Consider the following 25,028-nt stretch of genomic DNA (forward strand, 5'->3'; position numbering starts at 1 on the left):
AGCGGGTTTTCTCCTCTGCCCCTGAATCAGGAGGACAGGCTAATTCTCCTCAGTGAAGACGATACAACAGAAGCTGTACTTTCTGTCACTAAGGCAAGCATGAGAAGATGAAGTGCAGAAGAGATAGCCACTATAACTGGATCTGCTTCACATATGTTCCCAGTACTTGCCAGCAAAATCATACACGGAAGTCTTCCCACAGTTGTGCCTCTCCACATTTTTCTAGGTAAGATTTTATCCTAATAACACGCAGACACAGGACAGACTTCCTTGATGCCATCTATCCCGCTTCAAGATGCAACCTATATGTGAGCTTTCTTGCTGCACAAGAAGTAAATTATTTGAAGTCGATATTATTTCTTTCACAAATCCGCAGAGACATTCCAGGATCAAATGACACCGATCAAAGCGAATATGCTGTCATCCATCTGTTTGATGTCAGATTTCTCCAAGGATATCAAAACGTAGGTGCCTGAAAGACAAGCCTGCTGGAAGCACATCCTTAGAGGTTTCTGATGAAGACTATTCTAGTATTTTCAATTCTGAGAGTCCAGAAAGAGGGAGGAGACAGGGTTGTAAAGATGCTATGTAGACAACAGATTATTCACTTCTATCGCACCTACCCATGGGCTGCTGAAACCAGAGGTTTCCTTGTACAGTGGCGCTTCTGTCAAACTCAGGACAGAAGTATGGAGGAACAGCGTGTGCTAGCCAAGTTTCTTCCTGATGGCACAGCTCTCCAAACCAACAAAATCCGAGCTACACAAACAAAGCATTCCTCTGTCGTGCATGAACAGAAGGGAATGGATAAAGAATTATCAGATTTTCATGTTGAGGCCCTTAGTTACAGATCAAGGAAGAGAAAGGGAAAAAATGCCATAAACTAGTTCTGCAAACAGTTTAAGAACATATAAGATGACACTGCCACCTTCCCTCTGCTCAATCTCATCCACTTATCTTCTGCTCCTTTCTCCTACCATTGCACAAGTCCATGGAGAAAAAAACAAACCACCACAAAAAGAACCCCAAACAACAACCAAAGCAAAACCAGAACAAAACAAAACAAACACCCCACACTAACCACCAAAAACCCAAACCCAAGGCAACCCAAGGAACTGAGCTGGCTGAAAACAATCTTGGCAAAAGAAATAAAAGGGAGGTGTTTTCAGTTGGATCAATTCCCTAGTCCATGTCACCTTAGAGCCACACGAACACTTCAGCTGGCAAAGGTTCAAGAGGAGCTGGATGGGCAGAGCAAGCAGCAAGAGGGTGAAAGCAGGACTGCCCTTCTCTGTGGCAATGCCAGCTTACAGCGCTCGTGGAATTGCTGGCCCAGCTTCCCTCAGCACTGGAAGTCAAACGCTTGCACTAGCGCAGCGAGACCCTCCGCCCTGGCTACCGGGATCTGAGCAAGGGGTAGACAAGGCAGCTTCGAGCACGCAGTTTGGCAGGTCCATTCAGCAGAAAACAGAGCAGCGAATGGAGCCACCAGCACTGCCCAGCTATCACAGCCTAAGATCTCTAAAATGGAAGGCCACAGAGTTAAGACTCTAGTGCCATTATTAGGGCTTACCGAGTCAAAGCAACAACGTGGACATCAAATCCCTGAGGAGAGGTGCTGTGGGGCTTCGTTATGCAGAATATAATTCTGTTTAACTTAAAACTTAAGATACCGTCTTTGTAAATCTGGCGCTGTACAAGAGTACCTCTCCGGACAGCAAGAACCGTAACGAACCAACCGAGGTTCACTGAAGGATTTTGCCAGCACAGCAACGCCAAGTGGAAAAGCGCTCTTTTCACACCCCAGAGTGATGTACCCTCAACAGCGGCACTTTCTAGTGAAAAACACGACTTCTCAGACTTTACTTGGACAGCGCAGTTTTCTCCTTTTGCTAAGTCACACAAATACAACAGAGAAGGCATTCATACACTACTTGGGAAGTAGCTGGAGCGTAACCTGGAGACCCTGATGTAATAGTAGACCTCCTTAGACACCGTCCAGTAGTAGAGTACATCAGTACCAGGGAAACCTTAAAATACTAAGTTTAATTGCTGGCACTGTGCTACAAAAGTAATCGATAACCAGCTAGCCAAAAGTCTCTGCCACAGGACGTCTATCCAAAAGGCTAGCTTCTGCGTGGAGGAAGACGTGCAGACAGGGGAAAAAAGCCCTGAATACGGCATGTAAAGACAGACCGTCAACATATAGTGCTGTCAGTGATGATGTTTGCAGGCAGGGTCAACATACGGATAGAGCAATCAATCAGCTGGAAACTTTAACAGAAGATTACAACACACGGGAGTTTATAAGACACAATATAGAAGCAGTTAATTAAATGCACAGAAATTAAAAGGGGCAACGGGCACAAGCTGGAACACGGGAAGTTCCCCCTGAACATGAGGCCAAACCCCTTCCCTGTGCGGGTGCCAGAGCAGGGGCACAGGCTGCCCAGAGAGGCTGTGGGGTCCCTTCCCTGGAGACATTCACCCCCCGCCTGGACGCGGCCCTGTGCCCCTGCTCTGGGGGTGCCTGCTCCAGCAGGGGTGGGACGGGGTGAGCTCCAGGGGTCCCTTCCAGCCCCCGCCATCCTGGGATTCTGTGAAAAAGTGCAGCCCAGATCCATATCACAAGACTGACGGGCTCCGCTGGGCGGGTTGCAATGGGTGCACAGCCTTATGGTTACCATACAATAAACTGCGCGATGGACCATGTTCTCCCGAATCTCAGCAGTTAGGAGTGGGAGGAGACTGGCTAGGCAGGAGCGAGAGCCTGGGAAGATCAGCCAACTGCAGCTGTGTGAGCTCCTGAAAAATTAATAACGCTTTTCCTCTTGCTAAAACTCAAAAGAGCCCGATACCTCTCTGAGGCGCCCAGCATCCCAGAGAAACACGAAGACTGCTTTGGGACCGCACACCATTCACATCGTTCTAGATACTAGCTGACAAGCAGTATTTTCTTCCTGATATGATGAAAAGGTAAAGCAGTCCGTGAAGTATAACTTTTATTTCTAATACCTACCGAAATCAAGACTGCAATTTAACTTTTCTGGAGACTGAAGTTTCTCAATATATTGCCAAAATTGCTGCTAAGTGGCTTCTCTAAACATTCAATCCCAAATTTCAATATTGCTACTACTTTCTGTTTTTCTCAGAAGTCATTAAGCCATCCAATTTTTAAGTGCTTGGGGGTAATACTTGCATCAAGACTGTTTGGAAAAAAGCCTTGAGGAGCACCTCCAGTGCCACCTGGTATTTTCACTTTGTTTTAATTTCTTTGATTGTGTGAAATCCTTAACAGGCAGAATTAACCTGATCGGACGGGGTTAAACTACACCCCATCCAGATCTGCCTGTTTATGTACGGGGTTAATATTTGGAAGCCTGGATAGTTGGAAGTTTCCTGGATGGAAGCCATCCATCCAGGAGAAATGCTTCTCAGTTAAAATGCCATTTTAACATCAGCAGAAAAAATAACTGCATTTATCTCGGTAATGACATTATGGTGCACTACTGCAACGTCTGTCCTGCACTGGTGAGCCCCAGCCTGGCCCCAGTATCCCGACGGGTCCCACCAGTGCTGAGCAGAGGGCAGCAACCCTTGCCCTCGGGCCACCATGGCCTGGGATGTGGCTGGACCTTTCCTGCAAAGCTGCTTTCTCTTCCAGTGAATCCTCCACCATTATTATCCTCCATCAGTCCATCTCCTGAAGGCTCCTTCCTCCCATCTCCTTTCTTGTTGTTATTATTTGATGTCTAACCAACTGAATTGCTCACTTTCCTGTCAAAAACCAAAGATGTCCTTTCACGGGCGTTCACCCATGATGAGTCTGTAAAGATCCACCTGTGCCTGTATTTTTTCCCTCCTCTGTACCAGCGTGTGCCCTGTACAATGCACCGTAAGGCTGAGAGGAGGAACCGAACAACGGCAATCGTCTATCGTCAGTCTCTGCAAAGAACATTTACCAGCTCAGCTACGCTGCGGCCAATGCTCCGGACACGAAGACTTAGGCAACGAAGTTTGCCAAACTTATAAATCCTGGTGTGGGCTTCAAAGACTCGAGTGCAGTTCTCTATACAGCACACTGCTGCTCTTGTTCACTGAGAGGGAGCTAAAGCAGGGGTTTTTCCTCCAGTCCTGCACATCTGCCCACTAAAGGGGGGCTGATGCAGCCTCACCCAGACTGGGCTATGAAGGAAGAAAAACTTGTCCTACCTGTAAAGCAAACTAAGCGTCTCAATGAGATATTTTAAACGGCAGCCTATTAAAGAGGAAGGGGAAGGAGGAGGCACGAGATATCATCTCCAAACATCACATACACCCTTGAACACGGTATGGAATTAAACAAATTACTGTCCCAAACGATCAGTCTAAAATTCTGATCACTGGGAAAGATTACAGATTTCCTTTGTCAAAGCCCTCCAGCAAAACCAGCTAGAGTAAACAGTCGTTGCTATACGGAAAAATGAGTTGGAAATCCTTTACTGCCAGTGACTGAACCGGGCTCGCTCTGCCGTGCAAGCCGCAAACAGGCTGAAGTACCCAAAGTAACCCTAGTGCAGACTCTAGCACTACAAAAAGTAGTTTTCAGAAGAGTGGATCCGCCCTCATAATAAATGACAAAAATAATTCTGTTTCTTTAAGACACAAATAAACAAGCCCCCTTGCTCCCGATCTTGTAAAGAAAAAAAGCAGTAGGTTCTCACATTCAGTACTTCCTGCCGTAGAGTCGCGGGCTCCACACAGCTGATTAGACGAAGCAGGAGGTCCATCATTGCTGATGTATCTATATGCTTTAGCACCAGGCTAATAAATTGGTCTTTTTTCCTTAAAAATGCAATCACCTGAAAACAGAAGCGTCATCGTCAGTTGTTAGCACAATATACAGGCACGGCACACAACTCCTGTGCTTCACCTTGTCTCAACCGACCAATCTTGATGCAAAACGGCTACTAGGTTGAGAAATTCTCCACAGAATGAGAAGCGATGAACGTTCTCATTTTGAGGCAATACTAAATCAAACCTTTTTAGCTATCTTTTCTTTCCTCTGGGCCACAAAGGAACTCAAGCCCACAGAAATAAGTGTCAAGAAGCTGGTGAAGTTCTGGAATTTTTCATTCCACTAAGGCTCTCTGACAGCCTTCATTTAAAAAAAAACAACACAATTTTGTATTGGAACACACGTACTCCTAAACCGCTGTTCAGCTCTGGTTTCCAGCACCCTTTTTACAGGCATGAGGCTGAGGCATCGTTTATGTAACGAGATGACTCTGGGCAACGGTCAAAGGATGCATCAATATGCTTTTGTACGAAAAATAAAGCTTTAGCTGTGGCACAGGAATAATCCAGCTGCTGCAGATCTGAAACCAACTCTGTGCAGAAGTGTCTAAATGAGCCATCAACTCCCTCAGCTGAGGAAGTCTGAAGAACCTTCCAAAGCCTGCATGTCAACTCCAACCTTAAAGAGCACGGCGAGCTACTTTTCAGCTCTGAGAATACGATGAGTTCACGAGGGTAGCAACGCCACCGCCACACAACACAAACAACATTAGCGAATTCATTTGCGCTTACGTATCAGGACAAATCTAATCACTACCTGTTCCGTTTTTCTTGCAATGAGATTCCCAATAGTCTTACTGAAGAAACTGGCAAGCAAAGGGTTCAAAGGAGGCTCGTGATCCAAGAAGTCGTAGAGGATATTCAGCAGAGCTTCATCCCCTCCTAGCTTGTCATTGATCTGCGGCACGTCCGAGGTCAGCAGTTCACAGGCTGTGTTTGGATATCTGGGAGGACAGAACCAGAGCGACTAAAGGTGAAATGAAAACTCTCAAGAAAATCTTCCCTTATTAAAGTTATAAAATTGAGGGTAGGAGGACTGCCCTTCCTGGAGGGGGCAGGGGGGAGAGAAAACAAACCACACGAGAAACAAGGGTCATCTACATTAATGGCACATTTTAAGGAAGCACCGTTTCCTGTAGCGCATCATGTGTTTTTTTTTAAACCACTGAATTACGCGTCTCAGCTGCCTTCAGATTGCAGTTAGGTCTGGTTTTTAAACGTGATGCTTAATCAGTTTCAGTAGACTTAAAATCTCTTAAAATCTTTTAACACGAATCCATTTGCACAACTAAAATTAACCCAAAATTGAAGGCTGACGTGAAGGATGCATATTTTAGCATGTTTCTGTAACATTTCTGTAAATTATTCTTTCCACTACTGCAGCTGAATTAAACATGAACATTTTTTTAAACCAAGAGGACTAGAATTTAGAGACAGGACATTAGATCTAACACCAAACTCCTGGCAAATGAACATACGCTCTGAACAACAAACAATTCGTAGCCAATCTCTTGAGTTTCGATTTCTCAGTAATGTCTACAGTCTGCTGTAAAACTAACTTGTTTTTCAGAAAATTTACTGTGCCTTGTTTAAATAGTTTTGCTTACTTAAATCAGAATATGAAATTATATTTGATGGCTAATGAAATCTTTTCTCTTCCTGACCTTGTTTCTTGCTCTTCCAGGGGCGCTTTTAGAAATAGATCACATTTATGATCAGAAAAGGTAATAAACATGTTGATAATGAAGGTTACGTTTATAATTAGACAAAGCCTCAAATACCAAAGCGCATACGTACAAAGCAATAATGTAAAGTCAATGCAAACGCCGCTTTTGGGGGCCTGTTAATTTTGCTGAAAGACTAAGTTTCCTCAGGTTGAGATTCTGTGCTAAAAGCCCACCGTAACGCACGGCTCCATGGCACTGGTTTGCAAACACCTCACTGATTCAGTCTCTCCATTACTCACGCGATGAAGGAATTAAGCATCCGGGAGGCTGCCTTGTGGGCACGCTACAACACCGAAATTCATCTAGCTTTTTTTTATATTTTAAAACCTCATTTCAGCATTTCATTGTTAGCACCTTAATTTAATGTTCTAGCTACTGCCCAGCTCTAAACAGGGCTTAAGAGAACTCCTTTGAAGACAACCTCTTCACCACCACGCTGAGGTTACTGTGGTCAGAAAGAGCCGTCCATTGGTGCTGTGAAATTCAGCCTAGCACCAAACTTTAACGCTATTTTCACAGTCTCAGTGATATATATACGATCCTAGAGTCAAAAGGCAGCTAGACTTTAAGCCATGATTTACTCTTACCCCACCAATTGTTTAAAGCCCGACAGGGCGTGCTCAAGTGCTTCAGTGGTTCTAAGCACAAAGCAGCAATTCTGAACACCGAACCTCCCGCTGAGTGCCAGTTCTTATCCACGCTTCCTAAAGCAGTTTTGATTTGTTATCAAGCGATACAGATTAAAACCAAACCCTGTCCTTCACAGTTCGAGCATTTTCCCTCTGTAAGCAGAGCTGGTCATTTTTTTTTTCCAAAAGCAAAAGGAGAATTTACTATATACTTTAATAACAGCCAACTAAATTAATAACAGAACACTCTTGCTGCAAATGCACGTTCGTTCTTTTAGCGCTTTCGCCTTCCAAATAAATATTGTGCCATTCCGTAGGGCACAAACCCAAGAGATTCCCCACCTTCAGTAATTACGCAGGGCCTGCCACTTTTTTGTGGCTTTACACACAAGCCAGCTCCAAGATCAATACAAAACACTCCTGCAATATGACTGTTTCTACAACACAAAGGGAATACCCTTCACTTCCGTAGGACAGCGTAGCTGACACCACCTTTTACGACACAGCAAGATTTTTTCCTTCCTAGCCTCGGTCTCAAAGGCAAAAGCCAGGCAGAGCGCGCTGTGGACATGGCGAGGCGAGTAGGTACCGGGAGGTGACTCTCACGTCTCCACCGCCTTTGCAGGAAGGGCTGCGAGCGCGTAACAGAATCTGGGCTGCAGCACTTACACGCTGTGTTTTCCTCTCTCCGTTGGAATTAGTTAGGCTTCTGCTCTAGACCTCATTAAGGGAAAAATCAAGAAGAAATCTTAACAGAACCTCCCGAACTCAAACTGGGACCCCTGCTCCGAGCTTTGATCTCCCACCTTCCCGGGCGCAGCAGGTTTCATACTTCTGGCAATGCTTCCTAAGCTAATGACCACCTCTCAGGGAAGGAATAGAGGAATTATTGTAGGTCTTCAGAAACCTCAGCTCAGTTATGGGAGCAGCAGGACGGACATGTGGATTGCTGGCAATCACACGAAAGGAACAGATAGGAAAACCACTGTGCTGTTACGTGAATTCACAGTACGCCCGTGTCTCAAGCACGGCACGTTTGAGCACGCCATCGTGCAAAGACCCTGCTACGACCGCTGTCGGGGACCAGACACCAGGAAAAGAATATCTTTTCGGTTGATCCCACGTGGCTGTTCTTGGCATTTACACCTCTTCTGTGAAAAGACCCACAGCTCTTCCTTCAGCTGACTTCTTCCCATGGCTTTGCCTTAGCTGTACCCGGAGTTACGTACAGGGGGCCTAAGTGGCGGGATGCTCTGCTGGGCCCTGGCTTTTCAATTCACGGCTCAAGCTGGAGCCTCCTCCCTTCAGTTATGCCTTCCAGTGCATCACTCTACATCACTCTATGCCCGCCTTTACCCTAATAATTGTTAACGGTTTGGTTTTGTTACATTCGTGGAACAGAATTTTTATTTTGGAAGAAATCCCACACGCCGACCTTCCCAATTTAAGCCTTACTTCACTCATCACAGTTCCATTTGGTCCTTAAGATGGAAAATACTTCTTGCCCTGGTAGTATATAAAGGGTGAAGACAAGCGTTAGAGGACAACAGTAACTTTTCCAGTACGTACGCTGGATCGCTTTGCGTAGAGCCTTGTGCTTTCCGTCACGAACACAGCTTGGCACTCACTGTTTAGCGAGTGCTTCCAGCATACTGCCCACGAGGCTCCAAAGCCTCCCCCACGATGTGAAAGCTAACCTGAAGCCCGCCACTGCGCGCGTGTACCTCAGGCCACCAGTCATTACAGTCAGCACTGACTTTATTACTGCTTGGCCATAACACGTCATGAAACCCTCCTGCCTTTTAACTAACCCAAGTCATTCTGCATTACCAACGTTCTGCACTTATAATCCCTCTCCCCTCTTATTTCATGTGTGAATATATCAAACAGCACAGGGCTCAGCAGCGCGGAACCAGAAAACTGGAACTGGCCATTCTCCCTCATCTATATTTCTTCTCTTGAAACCGTTACTAATGGATGACAGAGCCCTTCTCCGTTATCCCACGACAGCTTGTTTTCAACAGTCTGTGATAAGGGACCTTATCTTTTCAGGACCGCGCTTACACCACATCAGGCGTATCACCATTTTCCATGCGTTTCACTGACCCCACCGAGCTCAGCGCTGAGCTGAGCCTGCCTCCCCTCCGCAGAGCGGCACGGCGATGCCTGAGCGCCTGCGTTCAGAGGGGTGCCCGTGAATCACGATGCTGTTCCGCGCCGGTTTCGATGTGCACAACGCAGAACCCAGATTTACCGCCTCACAGACCCTTCTTATGAGCTGCTTCCATTCCGCCAGTTTTACAGCTGACCAGGTGAGCGATTTCATATCTGAATCACTTTAAATCGCTCGGGTGAATACCAGCCAATCCTAACAACTGTTCTACTGATTTTGCTCCCCAGATGCTCCAAGATGAGACAGTTCCCCTGTACAGACAGACACCACCTGGGAATCTCCTGAGAAGTCTGCGAGGTGAGCACCGACAGACAGCTTCATTAGATTTTCTGCTGCGGTCCTACGGCCCTGTCTTCCTTTCGACCCCTGGATCACCCACGCGCCCTACACGTTCTCAGGCCTCCTTATTTTGATGGGTTTAGAGTATTAGCGGTTTTGCCTTTAGCAAACTGCTGCTCAAAATGCCTTCTCCAGTCTCACAGATTAACTAGCCACCGTATCTTTTTCCCATATCTGGACACAACTTCCCTTTTGTGAGGATGTACTTCTACCTGGAAGGGGTTATTTGTTTTTAACCAAGCCGGTTTTCTACATTAGGATTTTTTTTTAAGAACCTTGTAATACAAGCTCTGCATTTACCACGAGACACTAAAATGTTTCCAGGCCAGCTGTGAGCTTTTCACCCTTTCACAGAGCTATTTACTTCCTAACTGGCCTCCTCATATTTATGTAGTTCCTCTCCTAAAAGTTAGAAAAACAAACCCCAAACCCTTGATAATGCTGTTTATGTCTTTTTTGCTCCTACGAGGATGTTAAATCTGAGTACATTATGGTTACTATTACAAAGTGATTTTACAGCAGTTACATTTCGTAGAGCACCCAAGGGTATATCAAGAGTTATTTCTCCTTTTTCTGGCTCATTGTTCCATGCAAAAGGCATTCACAATTCCTAAACACTCATGCACTGTGCCTCCCTGTGATATATATCCTGTCAACAGGGGGATAAATGAAACCCCTCATTGTTACAGCACATTCTGCTCTCGCAGCCTTTACAGACTCCAAGTTTCACACAGTCAGAGCTAATACTTCACCCTTCCCATTTAGGCACAGTATCCCAACCCGTCAGGTTTCCATGCTGCAGCTAACTTACCTCACTTGACACTCAGCTCTCTATCCCCTACAGCCCGCTCTTACACTAGCAGAGTCCACTCTGCCTTTCCTATACATGGTACTCTCACTCCTACGGGGTCTCAGTGGGTTTGAGAGACACCCTAGTATGTCAACAAGTTCATTAGAAAGAGACACTGCAGTTCAAACACTTTAGACACCTCTTTGATTGCTACGGGTCTTCATCTGGTTGCTTCGTTTCGCATGCTACGCTTAGATGGGATTTACTGTCGAGTTTTCCTCTTTGCAGTTCTCCTGAACTTCCATCCTACTGACGTTTCAAGACTAAAGCATTTTGATGATTCTGTTTCCACTGCACGCATCATTCGGAGCTGCATGTCCTTCCAAACCTATCAAGTTTCTCCCCTGTTCCAGTTTAAAAAACTTTCTTAACCTTTTCTTTAGAGCCAAAAATCAGATTCCATTTGGAGTTAGACAGAGTCCATTCTTCTTGCTTAGCCTTTATTTATTCCAAAAGCTTCCCCAGATTTTCATGAGCTTAAACCCTCTCCAGTGCCTCACCATGCTTTGAAAATGTTTCTCTGCCTGCTCTACAGACGGTGCTGGAAGCACTTCCCAAGAAATACTTGATGAAGATCAGCTCTGTTTGTCCTGGTGAGCAGGTCACCACGCAGATCTCGTCACCAGCCTCACCCACCTCTCTGGTGTGTAACCCCACTTCCCAACACCACACCTGCTTTTTGAGCAGGCGCCTTACGGTCCGCTCTTAGGAGAGGAAGAGGATGCAACGCCATCATCTGATGAAGAGATCGGTGAACGAGACTGCTAACTGAAGGCCTTCCCAGCACAAGACTTCCTCCTACCTTGCCAGGACAGGGGACTGCAACACTGGAGGCTGACCTCTTCCCACCACCGACTACCCTCGCGCCTCCTCATCAGCCAGCCTGGCCTTGAGCCGCCTCAACCACACGCCACCTTCAAAAGCTGATGAAGAGGCGTATAAACCCTGCACGTGGAATTCAAGGATGCCCGGAGTAAACACTCTCATACTGAGCTCCCCTCTTCATTTTGGTTTGCATTAAGGATTTTGCTTCTTGAGAAATTTGTTTGTCCCCACCTTTCCTTATTCTTAGTCTGTTTGGTTACAATAGGAAAAATGTTCCCACTTCCACCCTTCAGCACACGGGACCAAGAGACATAAGCTGTCTTCTCAGAGCAGCCACAAAAATCTCAAAAACAACAGGACTTAAAGACACGGCCTGGTTAGTATTCTGCAGCGATCCAGACACGTCTGCATTAGTACCGGCGCGGTGCTGGAACCCCTCACCTCTCCAGCAAAACACACCCAGAGGCCAGCAAAGGACCGCATCTCGCACTGTGCAACGCCTCCTCTGATCATCAACTCTCAGCACTAAGGAAAGTACCGCCCGTCACCTTCGACCAGGCGTTCTGGGTTTGAGCTTGTCGCAGGTCAGCCGTGCAAACAACGCGATGAAGAGCTGCAGAAGCACAACGCCGGTCCCCCCAGGGAAAGCCAGTTACTCTGATACGGTACAGGAAACACAAAAAGTCAAAGGACTGTTGTGTGCCCCGTCCCTGGTTTAAACCTGCACAAAATTTGCATTTGTAGACAACAGTATAAAAGTAGTACTCCTGGTTCCTTCTGGTAATTCACCTTTTACAGCAGAAGCTTGGCAAAAGCAGCCATATAATATCCAAAGTTACTGCGTAACATATTTCCCAGCACTCGCTCACCTGGAAACAGTCACCTAAACCTAGTTATCAACCGTCTCCCTTAGTAATGAGCCTAAACAATATGAGTTTCTTCTGTGGATTTCAAGCAACAGCAGCAATAACCAACACTGATCCATTCCCACAGTATTTATTTATACACAGAACAGGCTTTTATTTTTACATAAACTTAACAAAGAAAAACAAACTTCCGAAATCCAAAATGTAAACATTTTCAAGTATACGTTTAGTTAAAAATGTATAAACACAGCTTGATGTGAGAACCAACCATGTCCAGAGTTCTCCGCCAGAAGGAAGAGGCTCTTCACAAAGTCAGGCCCTCTCCCTGACTATAAGGACACTGAAATCAGCAGGTTTTGCATATGCAGCACACTGAGAATATCACATCTTTTATTCCCTGGACAGCTCACACTTTTGTGGGCTTGACTACTGAAAACCAGCCAGGTTCAGAATTTGTAACTCAGAGCAGAATGCTCTTTGCTTGCAATCCTGATAAAAACGTACTAAAGTGCTTTTGAGATACTGATTATTTTGCTCGCAAAGTTTGGAACAAAGAGCAAGAGCTTTTTTCTTTTTAGAAAAGCTCAAGCCAGTAAAAATAAAGAAACGAGCTTCTGAAAATACATTACACATAACAAAATGCCGTGAAATATTTCACAGTACTCGAAAGCCTTTTCCCCAAGACTGAAAAGGTTACACCCACCTCGCCCCAGAGCGTTCCCGACACCAAGACCTCTCACTCAATTTTCTTTGTATAGGACAGCAAACAAATACCTACTTGAAGCGGACCTTCTCATCCATATCCACAGGGGGCTCATGTGTGATGAGGTTGACCAGCTCCTCCATGCAGTGCTGCTGGCAAAGGAAGTCCAGCAGCTTGCGGTTCTGAGCCTTGCACTCCTGTAAGATGTCATCTTCATCCATCAGCTCGTGAAGTGTCACATCTTCTTTATCCAGCAGCTTGTCCACATGTGATGTTGTGTTCAAATCAAACTTCCAGAACATGTTGATGGGACACAACTAGCTGTAATGCAAGAGAATGTGAGTTAATCTCCCACCTTCGCTATTTATTCCTCCTTTATGACTCAGAGCAGAATACCTAAATGCAGCTGCCAGCCAGCTCGTAGAAATCAATTCTGTCAACAAAATTAACCACTTTTCGCACCAGAAAACTAACGTTACTTAGATTATAGGTGTATAGTATCAACAACGGACACAATATATGCTGAATTAACTTTAACGGCAAGAAGCTTGAACTGAAAATCAAGGACTGTGTTCATACACAGAAATGCTTCACTGGATTAGAACCAAGGCTGGTCACAGACAGGGAAGCCACGCCGCCGCACTAAAAGCGGTTTGCATAAAGGGTTTGGGGGTTTTTTGTATTATTTATATTTCAGAGTCATGCTCATCAGCCAAAACTCTGCAACAATGATTTATGTAAGTGGAAGAAAGGCCTCCAATGTATACATAACAGCTAGAGATAAATAGAGCAGACCATAAGTGGAAAGTATTTAAAAAGAAAGAAAAAAAAAAAACAAAATACCAAGAAAAAACCAAGCTACTGGCCACTGGGAGCAATAACAGCACCAGCAAACCCAGAGCCGGACTGCTAATAAACAGAACCTTATGGAATGCTAGAAAACGCTACTAATCTCAGACACCACAGAAGTATAAAACTGTGAGCGGCCTTTTGCGGGGCAGAAGAGTGTATTTGGGTTTCATACGCACAAAAGCGCGCGCGAGCGCCGTCCGCAGCCGTAACATCTGCAGCTCCAGAGCCGGGAGGCCGCGGGACCGTTAACCTCCGCAGGAGCCCGGCACACGCTGCCGGGAGCGTACAGAGCTGTTCACCGGATGCCACCATCAGGAGAAAGTTCCAAAATTCTGAACTCTAACCTTATGGGGGGGAAAAATGCGGCTTAGAGACTGGGGGTTGCTGTTACCTAAAGCGTGTACGGCTGGGCAGCTAAAATTTGGTCTGTAAAATAATGCCCAAATTCTGTTCTTGACCATTCTAAAACAGACAATACTTAGTCTCCACACACTCACCTCTTAACCAGGGGTCTGCATGTTTTACCATGGCCTGGGATTGGGACTGGGTGTTCACCAGTAACAGAAATGGCAAAAGGATACTACAAATCAAAGCCAGAAATTGAAACCGAAGGAACGGCCTCCTTTTCCTACACGTTCTGGATCTCAAGTCCTCGTAAATGCTCGCTGAAAGGAAACCCTCCTCACCATCACCTTCCTTCACAGGATGTTTCAGTGGGCATTTTGCACCATCCCAACGAAATTACAAAAAAAAAGCTGATACCGTTCTCTGCCAAAGTGGTAAAACTGAGATACCGCACACAACAAAGAATGACAAACTACTGAAGATGGACTCGAGATGGAGCCTAGACCCACAGAATCTAGGAAGTCACCTTCCGTGAACCGTGATCAAACCCTGCCCCAGCTGCAGCCTCTGCCCCCGCCAAGTCTCCCCGGCAGTGCTCGGGGACCCCCTGCCCAAGCAGGGCTCCCCCAAACCCGCTCCGGTCATCCCCTCGGACGTCCCCCCCCGCATCTGCTGCGCTTCGCAGGAGTCTGGCGTGTGACCAGAATCACACGTCGTGTTTCAGATGGGGTTTCCCTATTGCCATGTATATTAGTAAGAATATTCCCCTTCAAACAATTTTTGCTAAATATAGAGCATTGCACTTTGTATCACTCATTTTCATCCTACTCCTGCCCCATGCGTTTTCTTTCCTTTTTTGTTAATCACCATTTTTCTCTGTGAGCTCTACTAATTATCTTTTTCCAGTTAGCTTCCCCAATACACTTCAACTTTTAGAAGAGTCGTTGATTATATCAAAATACGACAGTGCTCAGACTATCCCTAAGACACTCTTCCAGCTGTCTTCCTCTTGCTTAATACCTTCTCTTCTAATTCTGCCCATCTCACCTCGGGATTCCTCAACGAGCCATAACCTTTCACAATCCTGCTCTGGCTGTCGTGCCAAATATCTTAATGATCTCTGCAGAGAAACAAGATTTAGTGAATTTCTTTTGAGTATCAGCTGCCAAAGAAAGAGCTCAGATTAGCTGGGCACAATCTAAATTGCTGGTTTTCATTTCATTTTTTTATTGTCATATCTTTTTCTGTTCCCTACAGGGAGCAAATAAGGAGCAATCTTAATTCTTCCCCAGCAACACTTCCAGTATCTTCAGAGAGTACAAGATAACTCCAATTCCTCATCAGTAGACGTTTGTACTTCAAAAGGCAGCTAAGTCACTTAACTATCTGAGAATCTGAGTACAGCCTTTCATTTCTGGCTCCCGTCTAGTGTTCCAGACTAAACTCTTCCCCAGCCGCCGTCTCATCCTCACGCAACCCCCACGGCTCTGCCACACGTACAGAAGCCTAATGAAAGGGAGAAAAGAGCTTCTGAAGGAAGGAGCCCAGCGCAGGCAGAGCCCTTCGTCCCCGGCTCTGTACACTGCGCAGAAGGTCAGGGCAATGGGAGACCACGAAGGGACGGCATCGTGCTGCAGGCCACGGGGATCAACGATGGTTGCAAGAAAAAAAACAATCATTAACGCTAAAGAAAGAAAGAGGCTAACTGTTACTCCCCACTGACAAAGGCGATAAGCATAGCTCAAACAGGCTACATGTTCTGTGCAATGATACCATTAACTAAAACACGTTATAAAATGAAGTAAATCGGATGAGGTGCCAGTGTGCTACATTCCCAGGTTATTTGTATGTAAGCATGTGATTTTGTGCAACAGGATCACAACGCTTTTTTTAACCTAACCCACATTACTATTTCCGCAGCAGCAGGAACACTTGCTCCAACCATTCATTTTGCTTTTTTCCAGCATCCAAAAATGTTACCACGCCTGATCTTTTGCCAGTTCCACTGCTTGCATAACTACATCTAAGAGAGAAATTATCCTGTTCAAAAAAAACAAACAGATAACACCACTTTTTTCCCCTCCAGGAAGGTTTACCGAAGAAGGGGGGCACTGCTTTCCCGTTACCACAGCTGGGCAATTTAAAAGCTTATGTAAAAATCCAGATTTTCTTAATTACATGCTTAAATATCTGGGTTCCTTGCAGCGCGTCTTTTACACTGAACCTCCTCCTGAAGGGCTTACAGGAACTACTAAATAAAACACATTAAAAGAAATGCCAATTTTTTATTTTTACCAATTAAAACATTGACATGCATTTTCTGCCCTACCTTAGTTCAAGGGCTCTTTGCGCGTGCGTGTGTTTAAGGATCTCTAAAAGCAAAAGGATTACCTTATGAAATTAAGGCTGTTTTTTTCTTGGAATAGCCATGAAATTTGATAACAAACTCTGTGGAGCTCCACTCAGTGCTTCAAAATTTGTCACAGATAACCTATTTCAGAGAGGTTTTTTCCAGGTCAACATAATTCTTTCTTTGAATGTCTTTATCTCAGAGGTTTAGAAGAAAGCGAGAAAACCTTTGCAAGTTTGCCTTTTGTGGCACAGCACTGCTGGTACGTTGAAGCCCTACTTGAACGTATTAATGTTGCAAGACTTGACGATGACGGGAACATCGAAGCTACGAACCGTCGGGCCATTCGAAGCACAGCCTCCTCGTAACTCCGTCTTCCCGCAGCCCTCCTGCACGCCACGTTGACTCGCTGGCCTTGGACCTTCAGCAGAGCTCACATACACGTTATGGGGAAGCACATGGCCTCGAGCCCAGCAGAAACAGAGCTGAGATCCTGACAAAGCGTCACATCTAGAAGGCCACTTTATGAATAAAGTTCCTTCCAAACATCAACCACTCCTAGTCAAACCTACAGCATCGTATCTCTGGTAAAGCTCCTTACCAATACCAAGGCTATAGGCTTTATTCGTGATGGCCCCAAGCTCAGCGTTACTGGGAAGAAAGTGGGGGTCCCCGTCCAAAAGGAAAGCTTACCCAGACCTCCCCCACGGCCCATCCACTGCCATTTCCTAACAACCTTCCGAACTGCTGGATTAGCTAGTTTAGGTTGATCCTAGCCTTTTGGGAACTAGTTCCACCAAAGAATAGCACAAAATATGGCAGAAAGCGCAGCAGTTTCTAATTTCAGCTGTTTAAATCAACACTGTATTAATTTTTTTAAAAAAAGTTAACATTCAGCATTACAGCAGCAAGGAAGAGCTTCTCCATCCATCCATGCAGCTACTGAAAATGCACTCAAGTAACTGAATTTCTGAGTTAGGAACAGACATCTGAATTTTCAACCTACATGACATTTCTGTGACAGTAACGCTGTTTGGCTGTATAGAGTGTTCGTTACAAACTGTTCTCCAGATATTTTTAACTAACTATGCTTAGTTATAAATTCACCGAGTGAAAAGCTGCCATAAAAGGCCTTAAATTAAGAATGTTTGGGTGCACAGTTAACCCAAATATGTACATATTCCATACATATACGTGGAATACACACGTAAATCTCACTTTTCAAATTCAAACCCATTACAAATCTGTCAATTCTACAGTTTTTCAAAACAATTTATGTATCTATAGGAAAATCTGTCCAATCTATAGGAGTCATGCTGTTAAGGTGTCCTTAGGAAAGGGAGCCAGCTCTTTTCTCAGCACAGAGCCAGCAGATCCCCTTCCCAACCTCGTTCTTAAAACAAGGCTGAGGAGAACTGCTGAGAAGTTCAGCCTCTCCCGGTCCTCGCTGGTGGAACCGAGCCTCTGGAAGACGCTGATGCAATTCCCAGCATCATGGGGCTGGGTGCAGCTCTGCCACGGGGAAGGGAGGCTGCCCTGCAGCAGTTATTCTCCTACCACACTGCCCAAACCACATGCAACAACACGAGACGACTCTTTGCCCTCACTCCAGCCAAAAAAATCTTTCACCTACACTGATCTTACAGGCTACTCAGTAAAATGCAGCAAATGAGACCTGGAAATGCTCGTTCATGGCGTATTGAAACCAACAGACAGGCCAAAGCAGGTGTCCAGGCAATGAAGTGAGGTTTTATAATCCACGTGGCATCTCTGCAAGCTTGAGGGTGGAACGGTACCACACAGAGAAAACCCAAAGGGACATACACACCACTTAAAGACGAGCAGAATGAGTCACAACCCTCAGGAGCCAGACGAGCTGTCACGGCCACAAGCCAGGCATGAGAGACAATACGCTGCCGTAACACTGTCCATAGGGTCTGAATGACCGTGTCTCTGGAAGCAGAGAAGTACAGCAAAGGCTGAACAAGCAGCTCCTAGCGCTAGTGAGTTCAAAGTCACCAAATGGTTTGGGTGAGAAGGGACCTTTAAAGATCACCTTGTCTGTGGGAAGGGACACCTTCCACTAGACCAGGTTGCCCAAAGCCCCATCCAACCTGGCCTTGAACACTTCCAGGGATGGGGCACTGACCACCTGTCTGAGCATCCTATGCCAGTGTTTCAATTCCCTCACAGTAAAGGATTCATTCCTTATTGTTTAGCCTACATCTACCCACTTTTAGTTTAAAACCTCACCCCTTGTCCTGTCACAACAGGCCTTGCTAAAGAGGTCGCCCCTACCCTTCCCACAGCCCCCCTTTAAGCACTGGGAGGCCACAGTAAGGTCTCCCCGCAGCCTCCCCTGCCCCAGGCTGAACAACCCCAGCTCTCCCAGCCCGGCCTCGCAGCAGAGGGGCTCCAGCCCTCAGAGCATTTCTGTGCCCCCTCTGGCCCCGCTCCCACAGCCCCGTGTCTGTCCCGTGCTGAGGAGCCCCGAGCTGGAGGCGGCGCTGCAGGGGGGTCTCACAGAGCGGGGCAGGGGGGCAGGACCCCCTCCCTCGCCCTGCTGCCCGCGCTGGGGGATGCAGCCCAGGGCACGGCTGGCTTCTGGGCTGTGAGTGCACATGGCCGGCTCGTGTCCAGATTTTTCAGCCCCCCCAGCACCCCCAAATTTTCCGCAGCGCTGCTCTCCATCCCCCCATCCCCCAGCCTGCGCTGATACCGGGGGTTGCCCTGACACAGGTGCAGGACCCTGCACTTGGCCTTGTTGAACCTCATGAGGTTCGCATGGGCCCGCTCCTCGAGCCTGTGAAGGTCCCTCTCTGCGGCATCCCTTCCCTTTAGCACATCGACTGCACCACTCAGCTTAGTGTCATCTGCACACGTGGTGAGGGTGCACTCAATCCCGCTGTCACGGATGAAGATACTAAATAGTACTGGTCCCAGTAGGGACCCTTGAGGGACACCGCTCATTACAGGTTTCCGCTTGGACACTGAGCCATTGACTGTAACTCTTTGGACACGATCATCCAGCCAATTTCTTACTCATCTAGCAGTCCATCCATCAAACCCGTATCTCTCCAATTTAGTGGCCAGAATCTTGTGTAGGGCCGTGTCAAAGGCCTTACAGAAGTCCAGACAGATGACATTTGTAGCACTTCCCTTGTCCACTGACGCAGTCACTCCATTGTAGAAAGCCACTAGATTGTAGAAAGCCACGATTTGCCCTTGGTGAAGCTGTCGGCTGCCTCATCACCTCCCTGTCTTCCATACGTTTCTACACCTTCCAGGAGGATCTGCTCCATGATCTCACCAGGCAGAGGCGAGGCAGACTGATTCATAGTTCCCAGGGCCCTCCTTTTTACCCTTTTTAAAAAAGGGCCTGACATTTCCCTTTTTCCAGTCACTGGGTGCTTCTCCTGACTGCCGCAACTTTTCAAATATGATGGAGAGTGGCTTGGCAACCACATCAGCCAACTCCCTCAGAGTCCTGGGATGGAGCTTGTCAGGTCCCATGGACTTACGTACATTCCTCAGGTGGTCTCAGACCTGATCTTCCCTTACAACGGGAGGGAATGCCTTGAGGTTCAGGGGCTCCAGAGATGTGGGAAGAGCGATTACCATTGAAAACTGAGGCAGAAAAATTATTGAGCACCCCAGCCTTCCCCACATCAGCTGTCACCAGTTCCTGTCCTACTTACTGGGGGGGAAGCTGTGGGTTTCCTTTAATCCTCCTTTTCTGGCCGACGTACCTGTAGAAGCCCTTCTTACTATTCTTCACACCCCTTTCCACACAACCATCAACACACCCAACACCAGGGTGCTTGCCGCCAACGGCGAGGGCAATGGCACACCACTACCCATACCCAGGCAGCACCAACAAGACAGAATAGAGGAGCTCATGGTGAAACCCAGCTACCCCATCTGTGGAAGCAGCAGGATGCGTACACATACACATACCTACAGGCACGCGCACAACACACGTGCTGATTTCAGTACACCTGTTTTTGCATGAAGCATGTGCAATCTACTACAATACACAACAGAACTGCTGAAACACATGAAAATATATTAAAAAAACAGGACAGAGGGACAGAAACAAGTTCTACATGATAGAAATTACACCCCTAGGAATGTTCCATTTTGAGTTGTATCAAGAAACAAACTAGTATGTTTATAACATAATAAAAAACAATCATGATTACTTTAAAAAAAACTGATAATCTAGACAAGTAACTGCCCTGTTCTGCAATGATTAGCTAATTCATTTTCTTTAACCTGCTTCACGGTAGGTAAGCCATCAGAACTAACAAGGTACTTGTTCTCTACAAGCTACGTAGAGCTTGAAGAGAAGCACTGGTAAGACATGGGATGTCCCCCATAAAGAACCTGAGCTACTGCAAAAACTTCAGCAGCATTAACCACCACACCGCAGTTCATCCAACGGGACCTACCACAGGAAACAGAAACCAGAGCGATCCACCTCCCACGACGATGGTATCGCCTCACGGTACCAGGAGCCCAGAATGAGTACAGCCCTTCTTTTGGCATTAGGATATAAACCCACCTTCTTTCTGTAACTCAAAAAGCACCCCTGACCTTCTTCCAAAACGTTGATAAGGACACACAACTACTGAATAACAGGAAATGGGCTAAGAGAAACTGAAAACAGCTACAGAGTTGCTGAGTATGATGAGCCCAATAAATGGTAAATACAATTTCTTCTTGTGATATGTGATTTACAAAGATTCAACACCATTTCCTGTTTCTGCTGTCTAAGACACCTCCTTAAACCTGAGGAACTTCTAAATACTAAAACATTAAACACCAGAAATCACTAATAAAGTTAAAGAACACAAGGTAACTGCACAGCAGAAGAGGTAGATAAAAAAACATAATATGAAAGAATATCCTACTTTCTCTAGCAATTTATTGCATTGCACGCACCAGTAAAGAAAAAAACCCAGAAGTTAAATCAAATCAGGGTATCTTAGGCATCCAATGGCAAAAAAAAAAAAAGTTGCAGATTTCCAGGACAACAGACCACAGAGAAGTGGATGCTAACCACCAACGTCAAACGTTTCCAATTATCGAGCATTAAGCAGAGTTCTGTTCTCTGGTGTCAGGCTCTGGTGGGCACAGTTAACGCCACTTCCCAACCACCTAACAAAGCTGGGCTCTCCTGGGCCTTTTCACCCAGCATGAACGGGAGGGCTCGCTGCAGCTGAAAGGCACGTTTTACTCCCTCCTGCAAAAGCCGGTTTTGGAAATGGCAGCAAACAGACCCGTGAGGGAAGTCAGTAGTAAGAGGTGAGGAAACGAAGTATACTCTGTTCACCACAAGCAAGTTGGTCACTATCGCGGCCAACGGCGCAGCCGTAGCTGACTGGGGACAAAAGCAGAGGAGGCCCTCTCCAGAGCCTGTGCCCCATCCCCAACGGGTAAGGCACTGCTTGCTGGTCAGGGCAGGAGAAGGAACATCCTATCTACACTGAGTAATTCTGTGGTCTGCATTGTTTCCTCTTGCAGAATTGCCAAATCTTCTTAGAGAGCTCAGCTTGGTCTTTATGTCCTTTAAGTGCAAACTGCTTCCTGCATTCACTCCTGCATTCGCGTTGAGGAGGTCCCAGTGCTCCAAACAGCAGGGCCTCAGTGGCCTCTTGGTATTCCCAAAAACCTGCCAACAAGAGCATCGTGACCATGTCCAACATCCAACAACTACCACATGCAAGCCACCTACATCTGTACAGCAGCAAAGAGGAGGGAACCCTACAAAGGAGGTAAACACAACTAGCCACCCCTCCGCCAGCCGGAATTTGGGCTTTTTCCCCATGCTTCTGCAGTACCTTTTAGTCCGTTGTGGAGATCTGGAAGACCAATTTAGCCAGGTGCGCTTAGATTAATATGTACCTCCGTGGCAAGGCTGATGAGCATCTCTCTTCTCCAAAGAAAGCACACTTTTTCCACAACTTTGACCCTTGGCCTTACGCCTTATGATGCGGTATCATCTCATGGAGAGTTTCAGTTACCCGGGTAAGAAACAACTAAGTAGTCTGCTGAGAGGACTCAGAATGTATTCACCTTTGATCAGGTCCCCACGCAAGGGAAGGCTGCTGCACAGCTCTAGCAGATTCTAACAAGATCCGTTACTGACATTTCTGATCAGAAAAGCAATATAGCGTACCCATACAGTTGTGTGATTTCTCCTGCCTTCTTTCCCTGATAATCACTAACCTCCCTCACACCCTCCTGGCACAAGTCACAGTTAACAAACTAGACAGGAACAGAATAACTGCTTCGTCCACAACAGACGCTGAATCTCTGTCACCATCGGATCATCCTACTTCTCTCGTTCTTTGACTGTAACTGCCGAACTATTTGACCTTCATCTTTAAGTGAAGAAGACTTGGGCTTCAGGTCTCGAGCAATGCCTGAGCATTCCACAAAAGCCAGAGAAGTCAGGAGATACAGATTGAACACTAAGACACATCAGAAAGCAGTATGGAGAAACATTTCTTTAAGGTTTACAGAAGTCTGCTAAACAAACACTTACCAGCTCCTTTATGGTCATGGAACAGATACTATTGCCCTTCACAAAGCCTTCTTAGTATTTATATAAGGTATATATAAATATAAAGCATATGTAAGTATAAGAAATTTTTTTTACAATGAGGGTGGTGAAACGTTGGCCCAGGTTGCCCAGAGGGGTGGTCGATGCCCCATCCCTAAAAACATCCAAGGCCAGGCTGGACGGGGCTCTGAGCAACCTGATCTAGTTGAAGATGCCCCGCTCACAGCAAGGGGTTGGACTAGATGAGCTCTAAAGGTCCCTTCCCCCGCAAACCATTCTATAAGTCTATGATTTAAGGTTTTTATTCTACACCCAGAAAAGCATTAGAGTATAACATGACAAGACTCCAACGGGCTGGGAGTTTCAGGGATGTAACAATAAGCAGCAAGGCCAAGCGCAGGAGTGTCAGAAGAAGCAGCCTCACCTAGAGTGCTGGAGGGATGAGAACATACTCAGGGACTGGTTTTTACAAGTATCTTTAATAAGAGCAAAATCCTTCAAATTGTTACATTTCAATAAACTGCTTTTCCTTAGGTCTAGGTGATGAAAGGGCCTATTCTGGCATTAACAGCAGTACAGTAGCTTCCATTGTGAAAGAGCTTTCCATTCTGAAGTTAGGAGGGAAAAGTTTGCCAAACAAAGATCACCCATTTCCACCCCCAGGTTGTCAATATATAAAAGCTTGGGGTGGACTTTTGATTCACCCTTTCATCCTGCTTCATGAACACGTCTCCAGTGCTGAAAGCACCTTCAAGTACTGCCAGAGTTCCAAACTATCCTTCTGCAAAGTCTTTGCTTACCCTACTTTGAAACCACCACTACTTTGCATCAACTTAGTCCAGAGAGGGAAGCTTACGTTTCCAGGCACACCGGATGTGTTTTTGTTTTTTCCTACCCTCGATATAGGGCTGAGAAGGGCAGGGAAGCATTTATTAACCTGGGAGGCAAGAAGCCAAACAGAACCCAAGCCTCAGCCTCCAACCTCAGCCCTTGGCCGATGACAATCTCCCCTTGTGTAAATTAAGGGGCTTTTATGATCTTTTCCTGATATACAGTAACTTCTTTGGTCAGGATTTCTTAATTTCTTAGATCTTCTCAGAAAAAGCAAAGCACTGCCTCAAAAAAAGGCCTGAATTAGCACCGGGACACCCTATCAACACAGGAAGCAATACGCTGTTTTAGTCTTCAGCGAGAACAGCCCCCTCCCCGAAGGAGAGGACCTGAACGCTCAAAAGCAAGGTAAGAGCAAGCTTGTTCTGGTAAACTGCCTCAACCTTCTGTTATCAGCTCTCCGCAGATAATCTTAAGTCACACCTGACTATGTTTGAGAATCATCAGTGAATGTATCCTATGGATACACCTGATCTTTTTAAACCCGTTTGGGCTTGCAGTCAGAAGTGTTCTCTGACCTTAAAGCATACCAAAGTTTCAAACTGTCTGGAAGAGTACTTTTCAAACCAGCTGTTGTGAATTCACTGCGTATCACTCCTCCTCCCACCCATGCTCAGTTATAAAATACGGTTGCCTCACCTTCGCTTTCTCCATACCATCTCTCTCAGACATGGAATGGAATACAAACCCATCAAGCAACACCAGCCACGTCTGCAAAACTAATCCTCTATTAAAAGCAGAAGAAGGGAGTAAAGCAAAAGTATCAAGACAACGTCAATCACAAGGTTAGAGTGCAGGAAGCAAATAGTTTTGTCTGTCTGCAGTGGCTACGTTGCACGCCTTGCAATCACTGCGTTAAGTTAAAATCGTTAAGGAAGTACGTGAGGATTGTACAAGTTAAGGAGCAGAAGTTAAAAACTTCGGGCTGGATATAGCAGATTAATTCAGAGAAAGCTGCTCTGCAAGGTGGTTTTTAGGAAATATGAAATTGGAAAGCTGTAATATAGTTTTTTCTGTACATAAGGAGTTAGAGTTAAGTCTCTTTGTTTTACTCTAATCTCTGCACTAAAATAG

General features: G+C 46.0%; 1 protein-coding gene across 4 annotated transcripts in view; it reads right to left on the bottom strand.

Annotated features, from left to right (window-relative positions):
* PPP6R2 (protein phosphatase 6 regulatory subunit 2) overlaps positions 1 to 25,028 on the bottom strand; it is a 108,729-nt gene that overhangs the window by 46,669 nt on the left and 37,032 nt on the right. For all 4 annotated transcript variants that reach the window (XM_064441450.1, XM_064441422.1, XM_064441429.1 and 1 more), the window contains 3 exons: positions 13,024 to 13,269; positions 5,594 to 5,780; positions 4,704 to 4,841 (listed from right to left, as the gene is read on the bottom strand). In XM_064441450.1, the coding sequence (XP_064297520.1) occupies positions 4,704 to 4,841; positions 5,594 to 5,780; positions 13,024 to 13,250 (552 nt within the window). In that variant the 5' untranslated portion in view covers positions 13,251 to 13,269. The remainder of the gene's footprint in view (positions 1 to 4,703; positions 4,842 to 5,593; positions 5,781 to 13,023; positions 13,270 to 25,028) is intronic.

This window comes from Phalacrocorax carbo, chromosome 1 (assembly GCF_963921805.1).
Source record: "Phalacrocorax carbo chromosome 1, bPhaCar2.1, whole genome shotgun sequence".
In the NCBI taxonomy this organism is placed as follows: Eukaryota; Metazoa; Chordata; class Aves; order Suliformes; family Phalacrocoracidae; genus Phalacrocorax; species Phalacrocorax carbo.